General features: G+C 38.3%; 1 protein-coding gene across 1 annotated transcript in view; it reads right to left on the reverse strand.

The window, feature by feature from the left end:
- DGKI (diacylglycerol kinase iota) overlaps positions 1-23,873 on the reverse strand; it is a 453,887-nt gene that overhangs the window by 49,862 nt on the left and 380,152 nt on the right. Inside the window, exons 24-27 of the mRNA XM_015134986.3 lie at positions 23,390-23,459; positions 20,744-20,784; positions 19,749-19,876; positions 17,319-17,441 (exon numbers count right to left, since the gene is read on the reverse strand). Of these exons, the coding sequence (XP_014990472.3) occupies positions 17,319-17,441; positions 19,749-19,876; positions 20,744-20,784; positions 23,390-23,459 (362 nt within the window). The remainder of the gene's footprint in view (positions 1-17,318; positions 17,442-19,748; positions 19,877-20,743; positions 20,785-23,389; positions 23,460-23,873) is intronic.

The following is a 23,873-nucleotide window of genomic DNA, read 5'->3' on the forward strand; positions in this document are numbered from 1 at the left end:
GCTCACGGGTGGATCACCTGAGGTCAGGATTTCGAAACCAGTCTGGCCAACATGGTGAAATCCCATCTCTACTGAAAATACAAAAAGTAGCTCAGTATAGTGGCAGGTGCCTGTAATCCCAGCTACTTGGGAGACTGAGTCAGGAGAATCACTTGAACCCGGGAGGCAGAGGTTGCAGTGAGCCAAGACCATGCCATTGCACTCCAGCTTGGGTGACAAGAGTAAAACTCTGTCGAGAGAGAGAGAGAGAAAGAGAGAGAGAGAGAGAAAGAGAAAGGAGAGAGAGAGGAAGAAAGGAAGGAAGGAAGGAAGGAAGGAAGGAAGGAAGGAAGGGAGGGAGGGAGGGAGGGAGGGAGGGAGGGAGGGAGGAAGGAAGGAAGGAAGGAAGGAAGGAAGGAAGGAAGGAAGGAAGGAAGGAAGCAAGCAAGCAAGCAAGCAAGCTAGCTAGCTAGCTAGCTCAGGAGAGAAGAAATATTCTGAAATCAGCAATATAAGTAGTTATTTTAACAACAGAGGTTGAATCCCAGAAACAGATAATTATCTTAAACCTGATAACTGAGGCATGCAGGAAAGCCCCCCGGTTATTCTTTTCACCACACCTGAAAGACATGTGGTTTTATCCCAGACTCTTTATTTTTCCACTATGTATACTTTATCTTGGAGCAAGTATCTGGCCTTACAATGTAAACCATTACTAGCATTCTTATAGCTGTCCTCTACTTCTTTCCTGATCATGAGTCCTTTAGCTACAGAATATTTATATTTGTTTCTGCTTTGTTTTTATTTATGTTGGTACTTTCTACATTTTATTTTGCTTAAATGCAGCAAAATAATACAAAACAAAACTTCAAGCCGTGCATTTAAAAATATTTCTCCTATTAAGCCTAAATCATTATTATTCAGGTTTGACTCTCTCCATTCATGTTGATTCAGTTTATTACTTGAGACCCTATTATTACCAGGCCATGTGCCAAGGGAAGGAGACACAAAGAACAATTTCAGGGAACTCATAATCTAGTGAAAAAGGAAAATATGTAAACAAATGATTATAATGTAAAAAATATATAATGATCAAAACATATATGAAGCAAAGAGGTAGCACAGAGGACAGAGAGATTGATTCGGTATGAAAAGTGTGAAAGAAGGCTTAGAAAAGCAAGAATCATCTGAACTTCGCTTTGAAGAACAAAGAGGAGCTTATTAGGTAAGTTAGGAAGGAGAAGAACTCCAGGCAGAATAGCAATAGGTGTGTGAAAAGGAGTACAGATATGAAATTGCATAGAATCCTAACAGATATACAAGTAACTCAGTATTGCTAGAATGTAAAGGAGTAACAAAAGCAAGGACTTGAAAAATAAGTGGCAGGGGCCATTTCATACAGGGCATGTGGGGCCCCTGTGAAGTGCTTGCAATTTACCTTCTAAGCTAAATGGAGCAAGCTTGTGAGGCACAGAAGTCACACATTCTGGAATGAGCAGGCAGTGGAGAGTGAACCATAAAAGAACAAGAAGACAAATTAAAAGGCAGAGGTCAAGTTAAAGACTGTAACTGAAAAACTTCCACGTTAGTAACACAGAAAAAAAATTCCTCTGCCCTTCAATTTTTTTTTTTTTGAAACCCATGGAAAATGACAGGGTGGAGGAGAAACAGTAAAAGAAATACCCTCTTTGATTAAATTATTTATAAGCCAAAACCATCATACATGAAGAAGAGCTACCAAGTACAGTCAAAATAGAGCTAAGTTTTAGGGAAACAGATACTTTTGATTTTAGTCAGCTAAAGATATATAAACTATTTTATACACAACAAAACCTATGGCAGAAAGCCTTCCAATTTGAGCCAGGGTGTCCTGCTAGCCAGAAGTAGACCCAAACCTAGAAGAGGTTGCTGCTAAGTAAAAGTTTGAAGATAAGAGAGACAAAGTCAAACTTAAGAGCAGCACACCAAATCACTAAGCCCAATCATCCATCCCAAACTAAAAGCTCAAAAAAAAAAAAAAAAAAAACCAAAAAAAAAAACTCACCCAATGCAAATATTACAAATAATAATGGAAAAAAAACAGCATGACATCTATGCAAAAATACCAGAGGAGAAAACAAAACACAGGCAAAGAACACATTAAAACGATGATGGCATAAAGCAGATAAAAATTATTAATAAATCTTTGTGAAATTTAGAAATGGAGGGAAGGAGGGAGGGAGGGAGCGAACGAGGGAGGGAGGGAAGGAAGGACGGAAGAAGGGAGGGAGAGAAGGAGGGAGGGAGGGAGGGGTAAATAGAGCATTTGTGAAATGTAAACTTAAAGAAGAAAAATGATCAAGAAACAGTTATAGGGAGGTGAAAAGAGCAAAAGTCTGCCCAGAGTCTTTGAACTAGTTGTTATTAAAGAAACTTGTGGCTTTTTCCACTGTGGCACCACTGCCACAGTGGAAAAAAAAAAGATTAAGAGAAGAAAAATAATAATTAAAACTATATTAAGATATGAAACATTGATGAAAGAAATTGAAAAAGATACAAATAAATGGAAAGACATCTCATTCTCATTTATTAAAATAATTAGTATTGCTAAAATGTTCATATTTTAAGCAATCTAGAGATGCTATGTAATTCCTATCAAAAAACCAAAGACATTCTTCACAGATTAGAAGAAACAATCCTAAAATGTGTATGAAACCACAAAAGACCCCGAAGAGCCAAAGCAATCTAGAGCAAAAGAACAAAGCTGGAGCCATCACACTACCTAACTTCAAAATATTTTACAAAGCTATAGTAACCAAATCAGCATGACACTGGCATAAAAACAGACAAGTAAACAATGGAACAGGATAGAGAGCCGGAAAATAAATCTACATGTTTGCAGCCAACTGATTTTCAATAAAGGCTCCAAGAATACATAATAAGGAAAGGACAGTCTTTTCAATAAATAGTGTGGGGAAAAGCAGCTATCTAAATGCAGAAGAATGTAATTAGACTCTTACCACACAGCATGTGCAAGAATCAACTCAAAATGGATTAAACAAAGGGGATTAAAATATAAGTCTCCAAATGATGAAACTGCTAGAAGAAAATGGAAAAGCTCCATGACATTAGTCTGGGCAATGATTATTTTGGACATGACCTCAAAAGTACAGGCAACAAAAGAAAGAATAGAGAAATGGGATTACCTCAAATTCAAAAGCTTCTACACAGCAAAGGAAACAATCACCAGCGCAAAGAAACAACCTACATAATATGAATTTTCCTCAAAAAACAAAACAAAAACACAACTACCATATGATTTAGCAATCATATGGTAAATATTAAAAGTAAATATTAAAAGAATGTGAAACCAGCATGCTGAAGAGATAGTTGCATTCCCACATTTATTACAGCACAATTACCAACAACCAAGATATGGAATCAACCTAAGTGTCCATCAACATACAAATGGATAAAGAAAATGTGGTATATATACACAACGAAATACTAGTCGGCCATAAAAAGAAGGAAATCCTGTCATTTGCAACAACATGAATGAACCTGAAGGGTATTATGTTAAGCTAAATAAGCCAGGTAGAGAAAGACAAATACTGCATGGAATCTAAAATGTTGATTTCACAGAAGTAGAGAGTAGAATGGAGGTTACCAGAGGCTGGGGCATTTGAGGGTGAGGGAGATGGGAGAGATGCTCATCAAAGTAGACAAAGTTACAGTTAGATAGGAAGAATAAGTTCAGGAGATTTACTGTATAGCATGCTGACTATAGTTAAGGATGATACACTGCATTCTTAAAAAATGCTAAGAGAATAGATGCTAAGTGCTCTCACAACAAAATTAATACTATGCATGGTAATGCATATGCTAATTAGCTACATAATTAATGGTTATATATACTTCGCAACACCATGTTGTATACAATACATAATTTTATGTCAATTTTAAAATTATTTTTAAAGAACTAGAATAATAGCTGGGCATGGAGGCTCACACCTGTAATCCCAGCACTTTGGGAGGCCAAGGCAGGTGGATCACCTGAGATCAGGAGTTTGACACGTGCCTGGCCAACATGGTGAAACCCTGTCTCTACTAAAAAAAATACAAAAATTATGTGGGCGTGGTGGCACGTGCCTGTAATCCCAGCTACTTGGGAGGCTGAGGCAGGAGAATTGCTTGAACTCAGGAGGCGGAGGTTGCAGTGAGCCAAGATTGCACCATCGCGCCCCTGCCTGGGCAACAAGAGCAAAACTCCGTCTAAAAATAAAAACATTAGAATAATATGTAGCTACATATTTATAATTATATACATATATATTTTGTTTTGAATTTACTCTTCCATGAATCTTGATCTGAACATTTGCTGGTGAAAGTATCCTTCCCAATATTAACCCTGCTTATGAGAATATCCATATTGTCTCTAAAATAAAGACGACTTTTCACACTAGGATACACAGAGAAACTGGAAAAAAAGGGAAGTTTTGGGAAAACAAAATGCTATTTAAGATAGAATATTATGTAATTTAACTGGTAAAAATTAAAATATTTTCATACTGCAACCAGCACAGTCATATTATGGACCCAAAAGCAAAAGTCCCTTGAATTTTTAAAGTCACAAACTTCAAATAAAGAAACAGAGAAAACAAAACAAGACAAAACAGAAATCTGTGTCTGAGGCAGTCAGCTTCAGACGAGTCTCCAGGTTCCCAAGGAAGGAAGTTTGTTCCAGTGGAACAGGGGTGTTGTCATGGCAGTCTGAATATATGAAATTATCCAACTAAACACAGCTATAATATCTTGGAATGAATCATTTTATTAGATTAATATAGAGAGAGATCACAAATCAGGGCACAAGACATTCAGCACATATTGGCTAGTGGCTGCTGCATTATAGACAGCATTCTATCTAGACTCTATTATCACTAAGACACAAAGAATCTCTAAGAAACTCAAAGATACTTTTTTTAGATTGCCTTCGATCCACAATTTTTCCTTCAAAGCCTCTTATCTTTCAAGTAGATCTTAAAGGACTACGGTTACAAGGCTTAAGGACACTGAAAAATGTGCCCAGTTTTCTACCAGCGAAGAGCAATACATAAAGGCAAATGAGTATTATATTTGGGAAGGCAAAGGTCTTCAAAAAGTATTGCATCTCTTATGATGTTTTACCATTTTTAGTCAATAAACTTGGAACTGAAATAAGGGGTGTCATGACTATTTCAGTCTTTATATCTGGTATAATATACTTTGCAATAGGTTTTAGACATGTGCACTTTCTTGGTAATCTCCATGAAATGATCAAAACTTACAAGCTCATCCTAACACAATATCCTTTTTATTTGAATAACACTGTCCTGTTTTCTTTCCTTTTATTTTTTTTAGACTCTTCCCCGCCTCCAACCCCCCCCCCCAATCTCATAGCTTTAACTCAAAAGCACCCATGGCTTCCCTACTTGGCCCTCCCTCAGAATGGCTACATCATTTCCTTCTTTGGAGATAGGATGTCAGTAGATTATCCATTTTAGTTTCTCCTAAAGAACAGAGAATAGATTAGATAAATATTGGGGATGCATCTACATGGGACTCTTACTTTCTGTAAAGAATCATCTACAAATGAATGTCTGTCTCCATTCCCAGTGTCCCCAACACATATACCTTCTACTTAGCACTGCTAAACCATCACCTGGTGGGGAGTTGGCCAAGAGATGGGGCCACCACATTGAGATGGGTGTAAGATAGACATGCAGGACAGGTATGACAGCAGTGTCTGAATAGGCATGAGAGCAGAGATTCATATTCTGAAAACAGTCAGCAGTAGGATACTTCCCTAGGACCACAGACTGGATGGAGTAGAAGAGGTGGGAGATACTCATCCAATTCACAGGCCTGACTGAAATAGCCAAGGCCCCTTCATTTTCTGGTTACCATGCTGCAATAACAATAGGAAACAAAGCAGGAATGCTGGGCAAGCTAGACACCGTGCTCCTTCTACACCCTACACAGCACACTACAAATAAGTACACCACTCCTTGTTGTGACGTTCCTGCTGGGGAACAAAGCAGCACATGTATGTCCACACACTGAAAACAACTCACTATATGCATATTTTATTAAATTTCCCTTTCATGCCTGTCTTTCCTCTTTACTGTCTAGCTTTGGGGATGAGAACCACAGCTAAAAGACCGCTTTCTATAAACAACAGGTGATCATCCATCCTACTCAGGAAGAGAAAGAGAAGCTCTTTATATCAACTCTGAATGTTCTTTCTCTCTCGTTTTAGTCATTTACTTTTATTTCTTTTCCGCTCTCCTGACCACAGCCCTGAGAGTTTCCTGGACTTTCTCATTTACCTTTGTCACAGTTGGGTGGAATCCAGTCTTTCCTGGATAGAACAGCCTCCCATCATGTGCTCACACCTTTTTCCTATGGTGAACATGTAAGAATGTTCATGCCTGGTCAGCATTCCCCAGGTTTGACTTTCCTCCCTGCTTTCTTGAGCCATGATGCTTGTCCTCTGTGAAACTCCTATGTAGTCCCAAATGAAAACTGATTTCCCAGTTGGGCATTCTCTCTAGGCACATTTCAAGAGTCTGCATCACAACTGCAGAAACATCATCTTTGTTTTTTTTCTGTTTTACCATGAAGTGGCGATGCTACACAAATTCCATTTATTTCCTAAAACTGTTGGTAGACAAGGTCTTCACTTAAATCAAGTAAGGAAAGGTATGATTTACTGTACTGTGAAAGCATGGCTACAGATTATCATCTCTGGGCAATAGCTTTCTTCCCTTGAGCATCTCTCAAGGGTGCTTTGCCTATCCTGGAGAACTAGTTTGCCAGGCCTATGACAGCATTTGGAGGACCTAAGGGAGAAAGAGCGAGACTACGGATCTATGTCACATCTTCACCATTATTACTTTAGCCCCAAAGCATCTCTAATTAAGTAAAACTGGACCAGAAATCTCACAGCACTGCAAATCTCCATCGACTACATAATCCTCTCTTTGTTTGCTTTTGGTCCTTCTAATTATGAATATTTCTCTTGAAACAATGAACAAAGCACATACAGTAAAAGAGAGCAGGCGAGAATGAGAGTGAGAGATGAAAGTTACAGCAACCACACAGAGTGGCATTGAAATGAGAGAAAGACAAACACATTCTCTATTCAAGTGGCCACAAACCCATTTAGGGAATGCCAAGCAGCCTCAAAGGTAACATCCACGACCAACAGAGGGAAGGGGTGCAGAAAGAGCAAAATGGAAGGAAGAAGACAGAGATGAGCATTGGTGTGGAGGGAAGGAAATAATTTCCAGCATGTAAATAATAAAGGCTGCTTGGTGAGTTCTTCATTTGTTACAAACTTCTACCAATTCCCTTTATTATCATAATTTCCCAATCTTTAAGACTCTCCTACTCAAATATACGCATTGATGATCCCCGTGTGAGCAGTGCTTGAAATATCTTGTTGTTCTTGTTGTTTTTAAATAGATTCCTATTTTTAGGTATATTTGGCTTTTAGAAAATAGCACTGTTGAGGTTGGGGAGATATTGGTCAAAGGTCATATAATTACAGTTCAGTAGACTAAGTTCAAGAGATCCATTGTACAACATGGTGACTTTGGTCAATGATGATATAATATATTCTTTAAAAATGCATAGGGAGTGCATATTGAGTGTTCTCACCACAAAAATAACTGTGTGATGTAATACATTCATTGATTAGCCAGGTTTAGACATTCAACAATGTATATGTATGTCAAAAAATCATGTTGTACACAATAAATACATGCAATCAGTCAATTAAAAAGTTTAAAAACTAATTTTAAAAAAAAAAAAACGTTGTTTTACCTTTAGCATTTACAATTCCGTTCTTTCTGTATACCCTCCTCAGTTTGCTGAGTCTCCTGAACGTCTTTCGAGTTTAAAATTGTACTGCCACCTACTGTTAACTTTTAAGAACTGCAACAAAATGAGGGCAAAGGAGTTTGAAATCTGAGGAGAGAGATTGAGGAAGAATGGGCAAAAGTGGACAGTGGACACAGAAAAGAAATGGATAAAATAAAGAGACGGAGTTGGAGAAAATAATGCTTCACAAGCTTATTCATCCTGACAATGTGACCATTGCATTTTAGTATTTTGTAGACAAAATGAAAAAAGAAATAATTAAACCCAGCACAGTTGTGAAGCAATAAAGGATGGGTGGCTTGCCTTTAGAAATCAGTCTCTGCAATATAGTTGCCAGCCCAATCTCTAAAAACAGGGTGAAGAAATAGAAAAGGCACATTATTCTAAAATCCAGCCAACGGAGACATACCCGGAGAGCGAGGAGGAAGGGCCCTTTAGAAAAAGCCAAGCTGCCGGCTTTATCCTAGTGACTCTGGGAACCCTGGCCAACAGTTTCCGTTGAGACATAATCCATCTGGATTTTGTGAATGTGGACTTCTTTTTTTTTTCTTTATAAGCATAAGTTGAAACATGAGGGAGCTCTGGATTGTGAAGGCAAGTCACATGAGGGCCACGTTTAGTCTTAGCACGTGGGGCTTATAAGGAAGGCACCTCACTTATCTCGTGATCCCGGATATGCAATATCTCCCTGTGGTAACTGAGTAAGGACTCAGCCACAGCTAGTTATTTTTAGGAAATCCAAATAAGGACTTCTGATCCCAGTTTTAGAAAATGGAAGACAAAACTAGGCGGGGTTGGAAGCTGCTTTGGCACCTCTGAAGATAACTGTAACATACCCAAAAGCTTTCCCGACAACATCTCCTCCCATCCCACCCTTCTCAGGAGCGAGTGGGAACAGAATCTAAACAGCGTCTGCTTCCTCCTGACTCTAATGTGTCTAAAGACAAGAGAGTTTCTCACTTATAGATCAGTTCAAGGAGCTCTGTGAAAAAAAAAATAATGAATGCAGATAAATCATAGTAATATTGAAAACAAGAAATTAAAATGCGCTCGACAGACTGTGAGAATAATTCAATTACTCCAGTGTTAGATATTAAGAACTGCTATGTACTTAACTCGATTCCAAGAGCTGTGGGAGGCACTTAACTTATAACATTTCATTTCCACCTTTAAGGAGATTCTAAGGGAATCATGGATTAAGACCAGCATCTCACAGAGTACTGGAAAAAACTGTTAGAGGATTGTTGTTCTTACGTGTGATGCCTGGCACAATCATCCGGAAAAGTTAAAAAAAAAAAAAAAGAAAAGAAAAAGGCAGCGGGGTGGGAAATGTGGTCTCTATCTCCCTGATTTCCAAATACATAGTGCTAGCACGGTGTTGAGATACCTCTTGTTCTGATCTTCTTAGAGTTGGGGATTCAGAAGGCCTCAGAAGTACCTCAAAGAAGTCCCATGCCCTATATAACTCCCCAACCACCACCATTTCCAGTACGAAGATGACATCCCCTTCACATTCCTCAACCCCACGCTGAATATGGTAAGTGATGATTGCTCCAAATCCCAGCAACTTCAGATGCGCAGGCAAATATTTTTGAAAGTATTTCAAAATGATCGCTCTTTCATACTTTAGATCTGTTTAATCATATTATTCACCTAAGGCAGATACATTGAGAAAACAAGAGTTGGTGGAAGTTGGAGAATGCAGCAAATGGACCAACAGTCTATTTTGGAGGTGAGTGCCTGGGAAACAATTCTTCCTTGTCACTTTTCCTATCACTGTGCTCACCAACAGTGCCTACATCTTCCTAGACCCACCATACTTACCTTTAACTTTCTCACTTGTGAAATACCAACATTTCTCCAAGTCAGGCATTCAAGTGCATCTTTATTATTTTGATCTGTGAATTCCCTGGATCAAGCATATTTATATTCAAATTTGAAATATAGAAATGGAATCTACAGCCTACCAAAAATGGCCAACATTTTACATATTATTTTGTTATCACTATTATTTTGTTATAATTTGATAAGTACTAGGTTTAGTATAGCAATATAAATAGACATGTATCTATTTTGGTTTGACAGAGCGCCTTTTCTATCAAGGGATGTTGTATGAATGGAACATCCTTCCATTCACCCGAAAAGCCTGCCTTGTTGAATGCCTACCATTCTAGGTATGGTGCAAAGTGCTATGGAGACAGAGGGAGAAATGCACAGTTTGGTCATCCAAGGAACTCACATGCTTTAAAGAGGGATCCAGTCAATACTGCCTCACATTCACAGTATTCCTGAAGTGTGAATAAACATGGCTGCCAGTTTTACAAATGTCAAAAGAAAGCCACTTAACACTAATATTTCCTCATGTTCTAATCATTGGCAAAACTTGGAACTCATGGCAATGAAAGGCAAGAATTTCCTGGGATTATTTCAAATAAAATGGATGTTTAACATTAAAGTAAGTTTGTTTGTTTTTCTTTTAATGTCATTCAAAAATAAGATCTGGTATGCAGGGAATTCTGTTCTCACTCTTTCACTAGCTGAACTTGGAGAGGCAAATTTAAATCCATTTCCTCCGAGTGGTTTAGGGCCTCCATATGCATAACTGATTGAGGAACAATTATAAAAATAACAAAGCAAAATCTCTTATTAAATCACACACCCATAGGAACAGAGTGTTATTATGTGCTTGCCAAATAGACTAACTCACCAATTCATTTCAAACTCGAGGTAAGTCAGGAAGAAAAAGAAGAAGAAAGGTAGACATATGTCAGCTATCCTGTATTTTTCCAGCTGGAATGATTATTCGGGGTGAGCAAGATTGAGAGCAGTCAAAGGTAAGTAGGGACGTCAAAGGCAGGTAGAAATGGGACCCAACTATCTCAGTGAAACAGATGCCAGGAGCCATCTTTATCCTGACAGCACTGATTTCATCTCTAAGATACATTTCAGCAAAACCTGCATCCCACTAAGAAGATTAATTTTCTCCCACTTATCTGATTGTGACGTTCAAAGAATATTTCCAAAATCAAAATCGCTGTCCAATAGTCTGTCCTCCTGCTGAGAACCTGAAGCTTTCACAATAAGCACAATTACCCTTTGTATTAGGTTCAGGCCATAACCTAATGTCCAGAAGAAACTGAACAAAGAAAATAGTTGAGGACCAGAGAGGAATGAAGTTATTTCACTCATAATCAGTCTAGCATATCTGAGTTTTCAGAACAGAGGAGGTTTCTGGGCTTTATTTTCTTGATATAGTGATTCAGAATTGCAATTGCAGACTATACTAAAAAGGCCAGCTTTTCAGTTTAAAGTATTATTAGGTGTTTTGATATCTCCAAATAATTTTGGTTGACCAATTTTCCTTAAGCACACACAACATACAGGGATGTTGAACTACATCGAGTGTTTTCCATTATTTGAGAGACATTTCTGGTTTACACAATGAGGAAGGACAAATACTTATCTGTTCATATGTAAAAGATGAAGAAAATACACATAGAACCCCTAATAAGCCTATTTTTTTTTCTTTGAGGCTGACATTTTCGTTAATTCTTTAAATATTCATCCTTTCTAGAAGTAAAAATGTTAAACCTAAAAAAAGCAGCAAATTCTATTTCATCTTGTTTCCAGAACACTCTATGCATATATCCATAATAGCACTTATTAGTAGGAATTGTAATAATTGGTCTAATATTTCCCCTTTAAATATAAGCTCTTCAAGGGCAATAATTATTTCTTCTTTAGTTTTATATCTTCAGTGCCTGACTTCAGTCACTGAAGGTGCCTAATATTGACTTGTTCAATACATGATGGACTGAATCATTTACGCTATTTCTTAGGATTCAAATGAAATCACAAATCAGACCTCACACATTATAGTTAAACATTTGCTAGCATTATCTTTCCTTGTCGCGAGAAATCCTCTGCCAATCATAAAAACCCATTAGTCATGTGTAGCTGATAGGGTACCAGATACCTGCCTAGACACAGTTATCTGGAGTGAATATCTGCCCTCTGTGTGGTTCACTACACTGTTTCCCCTGTGTCTTAGTCTAGTGCCAAGATATTATTTGTGTGACAGCCCGTTTTAGTTCTTTCAGGCCTAGGACTTGGGGACACGGAGAAAAAGTACACCTCTTTCAGTCATTTGGGGGTTTCTTACAAACTACAAAATCTAAGAACCAGAAAAAAGTTATTCTGATTCAGAAACAAAAGCAGTGTCTCCTAGCCCCTTTACCTGCCTGCTCTTAACCCATCTGACTCAGACTTGAGTCAGTCCTTTTCTCAAAGAAAACTGAAGAATAATACATCAGAGTTTTCATTCCATGCCTATTTTCTTATCTCATAGATCCTCAAGTGGCAAAATTCTTCCTTACAACTCAAATAGATTTTATCTGCTAAAATTTAAGTTAATTCCCTCCTTATTAATCTTCTGCCAAATGAAATATAGTCTTGTCACTAATCGTGGTGGTACAATTAATGATAAGAGCAAATACATTTCCAGAATCATGTCATTTTAAATAGAACTTCCTTGAACCTTGAAAATGTTTTTTTTAACTTAAAGACAAAATCATTATGGTCCTAGCAGTAATAATGTCAGTCAACCACTTCTCACCAATTCATTTCAAAATTGGTTCTCAAATATTCGTTATTATGTTCACAGGTTTTGAAGACACTGTACACATTATGTATCCTACTTTGGAATTACAGTCTTTCCTATAGGACCTGCATATAAGTAGGCATATGTATATCTTTCTTAAAATTATAATGTTTCTAAATGGAAACAGTCCATAAAAATGCAACCAGTTCCAGTAATGATAGAAATCTAATTCATCCTCTTTATATTAATTGCCTCTCACTCTGCCTGAGAAAAAGGGAAGTTGATGGATCTAAGGGACGATTTTAAAGTTTAAAACCATGGGAAAATGCTGAGAAGATCCAACAGAGCCAGGTCAATTGCAATTTGGAGGGGAAAGGGCTGCTTGGCACAGAAATGCCCTGAGTGACTTGGAAAGCATTGTGGGTATATGGGGAAAGCACTGTGGGTATAGTTCTGTTTTCAGTACTTTTTTCTTTTAAATCAGACTTCTCAGAATTTTGTCTTATTTATCTTTTCAAAGAATTATTTATTTATTTATTTTGTATTAGTTTTTTTTTTTTTTTTTGAGATAGAGTCTCACTCTGTCGCCCAGGCTGGAGTGCAGTGGCGCGATCTCGGCTCACTGCAAGCTCCGCCTCCCGGGTTCATGCCATTCTCCTGCCTCAGCCTCCCAAGCAGCTGGGACTACAGGTGCCCGCCACCATGCCCGGCTATTTTGTATTTTTAGTAGAGACGGGGTTTCACCATGTTAGCCAGGATGGTCTCCATCTCCTGAACTTGTGATCCGCCCGCCTCGGCCTCCCAAAGTGCTGGGATTACAGGCGTGAACCACCGCGCCTGGCCAAACATTTTATTTTCGGTTCATCATCTGTCTGCTTTATTCTCCTTGTAACTGATTTCTCTTATTATCTTTTTTTTTCTCCCCTCTCATTTCTTTATGCTGGGATTCTTTTTCCAATTTATCAAATTGAATGCTTTGCTTATTTGCACACAATCATTTTTCCCTTGATAAATGAATTTACAGTCCTAAATTGTTCTATGAATACCACGTTAGCAGTGTCTTGAAAATGCTAATAAGTAGTATTTTCAGTTCTAAGAATTGAAAGTTTCTCTTTTGATTTCTTTTTATGTAGTGAGTTATTTGCCACTGTCAACAGGGTGTTAAAATTGAACCTTTCCTATCTCCCAAGTTGACTGGGGCCTTAAAGCTTAAAGCAATAGATGCTGATCATACCTAGATTATTACAACAAGCGTTCAGGGCCGTTTCAATTACTGACTCATAAATACTCTAACTGGGAAGGTAAATGTTGCAATATCGAGGAAGCTGAAACTGCATATATATTCTGCAACACAGAAGAGCAGAGGAAGTTTGCTGCATTTTTAAAAATAATAGAATATTAGAAATCAATATCGAAATGGAGAAATAATTTATAGCATATGTATGATGAAATATTCTATAACAAAAATTATTAAAAACCCACATCTATCAATATGAATGAATTTCAAAAATACAATGCTGAGTGAAATGGCAAGTTCCAAAATATATGCATTATATAACACAGGCGAAAACAAAAATACAAGTTGAGTATCCCTTCTCCAAACAGCTTGGGACCAGAAGTATCTCAGATTTTTATTTTCTTAGGATTTTGGAATACTTGCATTATACTCACCAGCTGAGCATCCCAAATGCAAATATCTGAAATCCAAAATGTTCCAATAAGCACTTCCTTTGAGCATCATGTCAGCACTTTAAAAGTTTTGGATTTTGGAGCATCTCAGATTACAGATTTTCCAATTAGAAAGACTCCAACTTGTACAAAACAAAACCATAAAACAATGTTTTTTGTTTGTTTGTTTTTTGGTTTTTTTTTTGTTTGTTTTTTTCCCCAAGATGGAGTCTTGCTTGTTGCCCAGGCTGGAGTGCAGTGGCACTATCTCAGCTCATGGCAAGCTCCGCCTCCCGGGTTCACGCCATTCTCCTGCCTCAGCCTCCCAAGTAGCTGGGACTACAGGCGCCCACTACCGCGCCCGGCTAATTTTTTGTATTTTTAGTAGAGACGGGGTTTCACTGTGTTAGTCAGGATGGTCTTGATCTCCTGACCTCGTGATCCGCCCGCCTTGACCTCCCAATGTGCTGGGATTACAGGTGTGAGCCACCACGCCTGGCCTAAAACAATGTTTTTTCCACTACTTTATGTCGTTTATGGCTTGAAAGACATAATGCAAATATAGAAAAACAACGACATAATAAATCAAGGTGGTTGGTACATGATGGCCTTCTATATAATTTTTATACTCATTTTGATTAGAACATAGTTTATATATGTTTAATAATTTTAAACTGAAGTTTACCACCATTATATTTTGTTTCAATCTCTTCTTTTAAAGAAAAAATGCTTAAAAATTAATTCTCAGCCATATTTACTTCTGGGTAAGTTTGCAGTTGTATATTTAATGTACATGCATAGTACCCCTATATTGTAGGATTTTTCACTTTACAAATGTAAAAGAGAAACAGAAACCAAAGTAAACCTCTGTGGCTCTGGTATGCTGACTTTGTATGGTCCCTTTGGGAAGACAGTGTAGGACAACGGAAAAAGCATGGAGTCAGAAGTCAAACCGACCTCAGGTCAAACCACACTTGTCATCTGAAGTGACCTAAGATAAATATTTTACCCTCTAGTAGCCTCAGTTTACTTATCTGTTAAGCAATGGCTAAATTTCAAAATTGTTGAAAGATTATTTAATTACGATACAAAGCAAGTGGGAAGTATTCCATCAATACTAGTTATTACTAACATTGTTAGTTATTTCCACAACTGCAATTATACGTATTTGTGTCAGAGATGATGTCTGAAGGAAATAAAAAGATATTCTAAGAAATAAATGGACATAATAATTTTAATAAAGAATTAATTAAAAAGTTGAGGTAAGGCATCTAGTTTAGTTTTATTTTTAAGTAATTCAACGCAATTTTAATATGCTTGTGTCCTTTATGAGGCAGGAATTTACACCGAACCTAGTGGAGATGACTTGTCTTTGTTGCACGATGTCTGGAGAATCAGCTGGAGAAGCCGATAGGCTATGAGTGAATGTTTGAATGTCCCTTTGCTTGTTTTCAAAGTAATTTTTCAAGTTTTTTTTTTAAGTGTCTACTACTCTAGGGCATTTTAGAATTAAAGTAGTATAAATGACTGTGAAAACTTATAGCTGTCAATTGAAGATCAACCAAAAATTAAGAGAAATCCCTAAAAGGATAATATAACTCAAATAAACAGAAAGAGTTGATTTTGACATATGGTTTTAAGAACCTGGCTATTATGTAAAGTGGCAAATTTATTTGTGATTCGTGGGAAGAATATTTACTATCTTATATATAATTATTTTATTTATCATGATATGTACATCAGTATGTTACATATAGAAAAATCAGGACCTAGAAAACTAGATTGAGCTCATATTTGCTTTGTGGAAACAGACTATATACATGTACAACTAAAATAGTCATCTGGTTTGTCTAGGCTTAATTTTATTTCTGTAGCTAATTAAAACTCTAATTTTCCAATAAGTCTGCCCACAGATAAATGGCCACTTTTTTAGCCATCCGTGGGTGGCTGACTCACCCTGGTTCACAAGCCTCAATTCTGTATAAAAAGGAAATGGAAAAACATCCTGAATTGTAAGCAATCAAAATGCCATCAGAAACTAACAACACAGTTTAATTAAAAAGAAAAATCCATAGTAATTCATTTTTGTTCCTTTCCCCTCTTCACACAAGAAAATAAGAGGTAATACAGAGAAGCAATTAAAATGCAGTCTCCTTTTGCCCTCAGGGTGTGTGCCTCGAAATTTTGCCAATGAAATAATTAGCTCCAAATTTCTCATTTCTTTCCCCTTCGTAATATTGAAATTGCTTCTGGTCTTCCTTCAGAAACAAAGCACTTCCTTTGCCTCTTTAGTTAACCCTAGGCTTCTAAGAATCTTTAGTAATCTCGTTATTCTATCAAAAGGCTAAGGCTGTGTGGTTACAAGGCCATTGTCACTATTTGATTAAGATCCCAGGTAAACTGAAAACCAGTCTAATTTCATGAACACACTGGATTTGTGTAACCTCTGAGATGGACTGATTGGCCTGAAATTAAAGAGTAGGAGCTCATGAATATATCTGTCACCAGGAGAGATGATAAGAAGGTGGATTCACTGAGCACGAAGGCATCAAGACTGTTGTGGAACTTCAGCATGCATCCTACACTCTCACCATGATCAGACCTCAAAAGAAAGCACATGTACTGTTCTGATCTACGAACAAATGCTTTACTGCTTACCCACAGAGACTGCAACCACAACATGGGCAGCACCTAGCTTTAGCCAACAAAACCATGTGGCAATATTGGGTAGAGCACACATGCACAGGCTCAGGACTGAGGACCAATGAAACAGCAAGATAACGTGTTCACAAATGAAAAACCACGTGTCACTTTCAAGCTACTCATGATCACTCTCATGCATGTCTTTATGATGTGGCAAACAGGGACGTCTGATAAACGCTAGACTCCAGAAAAGAAGACCCTGGTGAGGTTTAAAGTATGGGGAGGTCCACATGCAAAGGGCTCAAGGTGGCTCAGGAGCAAGAGAAATGGAAGGTGGAGCTCCATGAAGAGTTTGGGGTAGATAAAAGTGAGCAAGTTGCATGGAATGTCAAACACAGAGTAGCACCTGCACGAGACAGCCTGAGCGCCATTGAAAAGAGAATCCTGCCCATTGGTGCACAGCCCACAGTACATCCTCTCCCAGCAATCACAGTGGCACAGAGGAAAAGAACAGCGAGAGGACTCTTACTGTAGCACGCGGGAGTGGCTGAGATCTTTCAGATCTGAGTCCTCATAATAGGGAGCTATCATCCCCAGCCCACTGTCACTCAGCATGCGTTTCCGCAGGGCAGGATTCCACCAGTCTGAGATCCTGAGAGAAAGAAGGGCACCAGACAGTTACGCATTCAAAGTCAGCCACGTGACTTCATCTCCACTTTCTGAAGATGAATCTTGCCTGTAAATGTGAGAGGCAAAATTCATCTTTATGGAATGTTTACCAGATACTACATATTTATTATTTCATTCACTTATCTCAACAATCATGAACTATTTGTATGATTCTGTCCCCTTTACAGATGAGAAAACTGATTTTCAAGATTAAGTCATTTTAAATGTGACATGAATAAGAAGTAATAGACGACCTAGTGTGGAAATGCAGATTAGAAAATAACAAAGTCCATCCTGTTTCACTGCTTCCCTGATCCTGGTTTAGTTCTGGGGAGGCAACTGATGAGAAATAAGAAAGGCACTGATTCAAGTCCTGGTGGATTTTCAGGCTCCTTTATTTTTGGAGCTAGAGCTAACAGAGGTCTAGCCAGGCCAAAGCAATTCCTTTTGGCCATTATTTGACATGAAGAAAACGACCATACAAAAAATTAGCCGGGCATGGTGGCGGGCACCTGTAGTCCCAGCTACCCGGGAGGCTGAGGCAGGAGAATGGCATGAATCCAGGAGGCGGAGCTTGCAGTGAGCCGAGATTGCGCCACTGCACTCCAGCCTGGGCGACAGAGCGAGACTCCGTCTCAAAAAAAAAAAAAAAAAAAAAAGAAAGAAAGAAAACGAAAAAGAAAAAGAGAATGACCAAGTGAGCAAAGACCAGGGCAATTTGGCAGAATGGACTTTCTCCTTACTAGATCAAGAGCCAGAGGCCAGGTTAGGTGGGCTAACCTGGCTCTAGCACCTGCTGCTTCTGCAGTAGGACAGAACATTCTACCTTCTTTCCCCACTACTGATGGGTCTGACGCATGGATGTGCCCTGCGAAGGTGGCCTTCCCCACCACCTTTGGGGCTCCCAGGGGTGTATCAGTCTACCCCTTGTGCCTGTCAGCCTTCCCTCATGCTCTGACATCGTGGCTCTAGCTTCCTGAGAACAGCTTTCTATCTGTTCTACACAGCCACTTGTGGCCTCTCTTGTCTCCCCCCAGACTTGGTACCTACTGGACATCAACTGCCCCTGGCAGAGTGAGAAACCACTCACAAATAGCAGCAGTGAAGCAAAAAAGTGAAAAAAAAGTAAATCAAGTGACAAGGGGAAAACAGGGATGAAAATGACATTGCAGTTGTGCTAGCCTAGTGGCCTGTTTATTCATACTGTATGAGGATGTGTATACCATTTGCATTAACTATTTGGGTACATTGTGTATGGTTTCTAGAGCAATTCTTATTTCAATAATTCAGGCCCCATAGACCAGTAAAACACTAAATTTCACAAGGGCAAAGATTCTTATCTGTTTTTATTTTTGTACTGTTATTCCCCAAGTGCTGACACTAAGACCTGGCACACAAAATTCTCTAAATAAGTAGTTTTGAATTACTGAAATAACCTAGAAATATTAATTATGTTTTGGTGGTAGAAGATGGTCATTAAATGCATGGGCTCTGGCATCAGGCAGCCCAGGACTGTATCTCATTTTTTCTACTTATTTTCTGTGAAATACTAGGCAAGTAACATAACGCTTTAGGTCTCAATTTTTTAATCTATGAATTAAGAATAATTGTTCCAAATTTTCAAGGTCACTGTGGAATGATGATGATGATGATTATTATTATAACATTCTATTTAATGCGTGTTTTAAAAATGCCAGGAATGACTTTAAGTGCTTTATCTGTATCAATTCTTTTAATCACCAAACAATTCTCTGAGTGAGGATTATTATTATTTGTATTTTACAGATGAGAAAATAAGCACAGAGCACTTAAGATGATTAAGTCACTATGAAGTGGTGGTAGAAATAGAAGAGAGACACAGGACAGAGCTCCTAAAAAGTGCTTGGTACATCATAGTTATTATACAATCTACATGTCTCCAGCAGCCTGGAAATAGCAAAGAGGAGGAAGAGGAGAAAAACTGTCAAATCACCTGTGTCAATTTTTAATGTAGATAACAGAGTTACTACAAAAGTGTAAGCACAAACACAAGTACTAGTGTTTTCTAGGTTTGTTAGGAAGAGTTGCTGTGATGGAGAAAAGAAGGCTTGGACATGGTGCAAATCTGGTTTTGTGTTTCTGCACGGCCATTCATAAGACAGACTTACAATAACCACTCTAAGGAAACCCAACAAGAAAATCTACATTTCAAAATCATTTGATGTCATTACAATGATGTCAAGCTCAAAGGCGAACCAGACATGGATGTCACCCTGAGGCCAGCCTCACAGGCAAGGAGAGGCACACTCACCCCGAGGCTTGCTCCACCACCAGGTCAGGCATGCCCGGAGGTGTCCCCGCTGGCTGTGACACCACCATATCTGGGTCCAGAATAAAAATCTCATCTTGGGAAATCTCCATCACAAAATGCAAATGTTCCTAAGGAAGAACAAGAAGTCTGTTGCATGAAGAATAACAAAACAAGTATTCTTGGTCTCGAGGAATAATGAAATTCTCCAACATGTCAAAGGATCACAGTGTGTTGTCAGAGCTTGATCAGCTGATGATCCTCCCCAAAGCTGCGCTATGGCAGGCAGTGGGAGATGGGGAGAGATGAATCCCCTTGGTTCAGGATTTCCAATTAATCAGGATTTTTTTTAGGTATATCTAGAAATGGCTGGCCTCATCTTCCCAAATACTATTAGAGAAGTGACACCCGCATACCATTGACCCAGTGAGAGCGTATGATAGCCTGGACTTCCACCCCATCATCTGGTCAAAGCTAAGCAGCATGGTTAACATCTTTATCATTAGGTTCAATACTGTACATTTTTTTTCTAGGATAATTAGATAATGGGAGGACTTCTTAACTTGGGCAAAACCATATTTTTTTTCTCATCGCTGACCTCTAGTGATTGGCAAATTGAAACTAAGTAGTCTAGTTATACACTTGGGACCTCAAACTTGCTAAACAGAAATGAGCTTAAAAAGACATACAAAATTTGGCTAAGAAGGAGTAAAAATATCTTTGTGAATGAAAATTTGGAGTATAGGCTAGTGATAATGTCTACAAGTCAACTTATTTTCTGTACTCATTTGCAAGATCAAGCCGTATCATCTTGAGTCCATAAATCATAAAACATGTGAAGATAAATAAAAGACTCATAGCTTAGGTTATGAATACCATTCCAAAATTTGTAAGTGTCTCAGTGTGTTTTGTTAGAAAAATTTATGAGATTAGCTACCAACAAAGTACATTAACTTGGGAATTTTTCACTTTTACAAGCAGGCTGGAAAAAAACTTACCTGAGATCTGTCTATTCGATAAAAGCGATCAGCAGAAGTTGCTAGGGGAAAAAGAAATGCAGATGGCATTCAGAATGTTCTGTAATCTGGCATCAAATTTATAACCTTCTCTTCGACTATGCTGGTCAAAACCCCTACATGATGGTCGTGCTAGTCTCCTGGCCAGTCCCTAAATCTATTAAGAAAACTTCAGCACTTCCATGCCTCTGCCACTGCTATTCTAAGGCTTAGAAAGCCCTGGCCATTGCCTCTGCCATCTAAATCATACTTGTCTTTAAAGAACTAGCTCAAATGCTTCTGCTTCTGTAAAACCTTTCTCAGTCCCAACCTCCCTACCCCAGACAGAATGTATTGACCCTGCCTCCATGCACATTTACATTTTTTAAAACTTCTTATACATACTATCTTCACAGATAACCATGAGACTAAGAGACTTTGCCTCTTTAAAAATCTGTTTCATTTAATCTTTTATGCCTCCTGAAATTAGCACAGGATCTTAAAGAAAGTCAGGAATTGCTATGTATTTATTAAGTAAATAAAGCTAGAAAAAGCTATGGTTACGTAGACTTCTCAGGGAAGTGACTTCCCATCTTGGAAAATGGCTTGAAGATTCAGGCCAGGGACCATATGTGGTCTTAAATGAATCATTTCACTTTCAACCTGCATCCTTAGAGCCATGTCTGAAGGAAGCCAAAACAGCAAAAAAATTATTTAAGCATTCTCTAAAAGAGATTGAGCTGCATCTATGGTATGAGGAAAAAAAAAAAACCTAAATTAGAAATTTTAGGTTTCTAGAAATTATTTTAAATATTCTTAATATTAGAAAGAACTATCAGCTGCATTTCGCGAAGCTCAGGTGGGAGAACTACTTGAAGCCAGGAGTCTGAGACCAGCCTGGGCAACAAAGCAAGACTTCATCTCTACAAAAACAATTTTTTTTTAATTAGCTGGGGATAGTGGTATGCCCCTGTGGTCCCAGGTACTTGGGAAGCTGAGGTGGGAGCATTGCCTGAGCCCAGGAGTTCAAGGTTGCAGTGAACCGTGATCATGCCACTGCACTCCAGCCTGGGCAACAGAGTCAGACTCCCATCTCAAAAAAAAAAAAAAAAATCAAACCAAAAAGAATGATGTGCTTCTCACTTACATCTATCTAACAAAACCCAAATATTATAAGTAGATTTTCTACAAAACAAACAGCACAAGAAAGAAAAACTCAAAATGCAAGTAATTATTTTAAATTCACAAACACTTAATGAGTAGCTTCTCTCCAAAGGGGACTGAACTAAGAAACCAGCCAATCATCGTCCCTGCTCTCTAAAATCTAAGAATAGAATAAAATCTGCCTTGGAGAAATTGACTCTATTTTGTTCTTTTAAACCATGACTGCAATTACCTTTCAAAGGTTTTTTTAATAAACCTATGGAGTGAAACTACATCTGGGTTAAGACTGTTAGCCACAACAGTTGTAGTTTTATCTAAGACTTTAGATAGAACATAACATAAATATTTTCATAATTTTCTGAAATACATGTTGTTCCTCTGCAAATTCAGGAATGACAAATGATTATGTTTCTCATTGCTATGGAATAAAGAAGCTGGAGGGAAGTCCTCAGAGGCAGCTGACGAGACATTAACAAAAACTTGCATCATGATTTGTGTGGGTTAGATCTCATATAAATACAAGTGGCCATCTTCATAACACTAGAAAAATATGCCTATGGCATTTAAAGTGTTCTGTGATCTGGCACCAAAGTTATAACCTTCTCTTCCACTATGCCAGTTAAAACCCTTACATTCCAGTCATGCTAGGCTACTGGACAGTCCTTAAATCTTAATAGATCTCTGCTGCTGCCATCCTAATGCTTGCTCATACACTCACAAATCCTGTCATACTCATATTCACGTTTATATCCTCTCAGACGCTCACCCAGATAAACAAAAAAGAGGTCTGCAATGAAAACCGTGTCTCCATATGAACAAGAGAGAGAATGAGTAGTAGATACATTGGGTAGTATGTAAGCATGAATATACAGAGGTGAGAAGGTATGCAATATGGGTAATTGGATAGAAATGTAATATCAGGCAGCATCTAGGAGACAGATATTTGAGATAAAAACAGACTCATTAAACAACCATAAAATAACTAACGTGTTATGCATGCAATATGTTGTGCTGATCCAAGCAGATGTGAATGCAACTGAATTTTTCTACCTTTCTCCAGAAATGTATACATCATACTGCAATAATGGTCTCATAAAAATAATATGAATGTTCCATAAGATGCAAACAACATAGAAATTAGTATCCATCCTATGCTTATAGAATCCAGCTACTGGTCTGAATTAATTTAAGGCAGGCAGTCAAGTTTTAAGAAACGAGGGCTGATGAAAAGGAAACATCAGCCTGAGCAACTTGATGCTGAGTTCAGCCAGAGTTAACCAAGTTGTGTTGAGGGAAATGACTTCAGGAAAGGACAGGGCAACATTAGTAGGTCCACATTGTTCCGCACATAAAAACCAGCCATGTGGAGTCACAAGAAGGCTTTCTGAAAAATCTTTTGGAAAACTAGAGTCCCCCCTATCAATTGATGCCTTGCTCTTCAACCTCCCCAACTCCCATGATACCCACAAGAAATGCAGAACTCACCATCTAGGAAGCACCACCGAGGGGAGAGCCTCTGTGCTGAGAGAGCCCTGGGGAAGGAGGTTTCATGGTCCTGGAAAGAGACACACACATTCTAGTGGCTCAATTTCAATAACCTGATGGGCTTCCCTCACTCAGCATTCTGCCATCCTTTCCTACACAAAGCACTGGTGAGAAGACCAAATCACATTTTTTTTTCTCTAGGAACAGAAAGAAGGGCTCTGCTTTGAAATTCTTTCACATAGAAATTTTAAAAATAACTCCCTCATAAAATTACCAGGAGGTTCTCAATTATTCCATTAAATATTTTCTATTATTCCATTAAACATAAATAATCTATTTTAGGACATTTACTTCTTATGGGAATTTCTTTCTTTCCCTTTGTGAAGCCAAGGAACGAGTGACAGCTGGCTGTCATTGACACCTAGGTCTAAGGCACTGGCACAGAATGAGAATGAATCAAACGTTATCTACTGGCCACATGGGA

This window comes from Macaca mulatta, chromosome 3, assembly GCF_049350105.2.
Source record: "Macaca mulatta isolate MMU2019108-1 chromosome 3, T2T-MMU8v2.0, whole genome shotgun sequence".
Lineage (NCBI taxonomy): Eukaryota > Metazoa > Chordata > Mammalia > Primates > Cercopithecidae > Macaca > Macaca mulatta.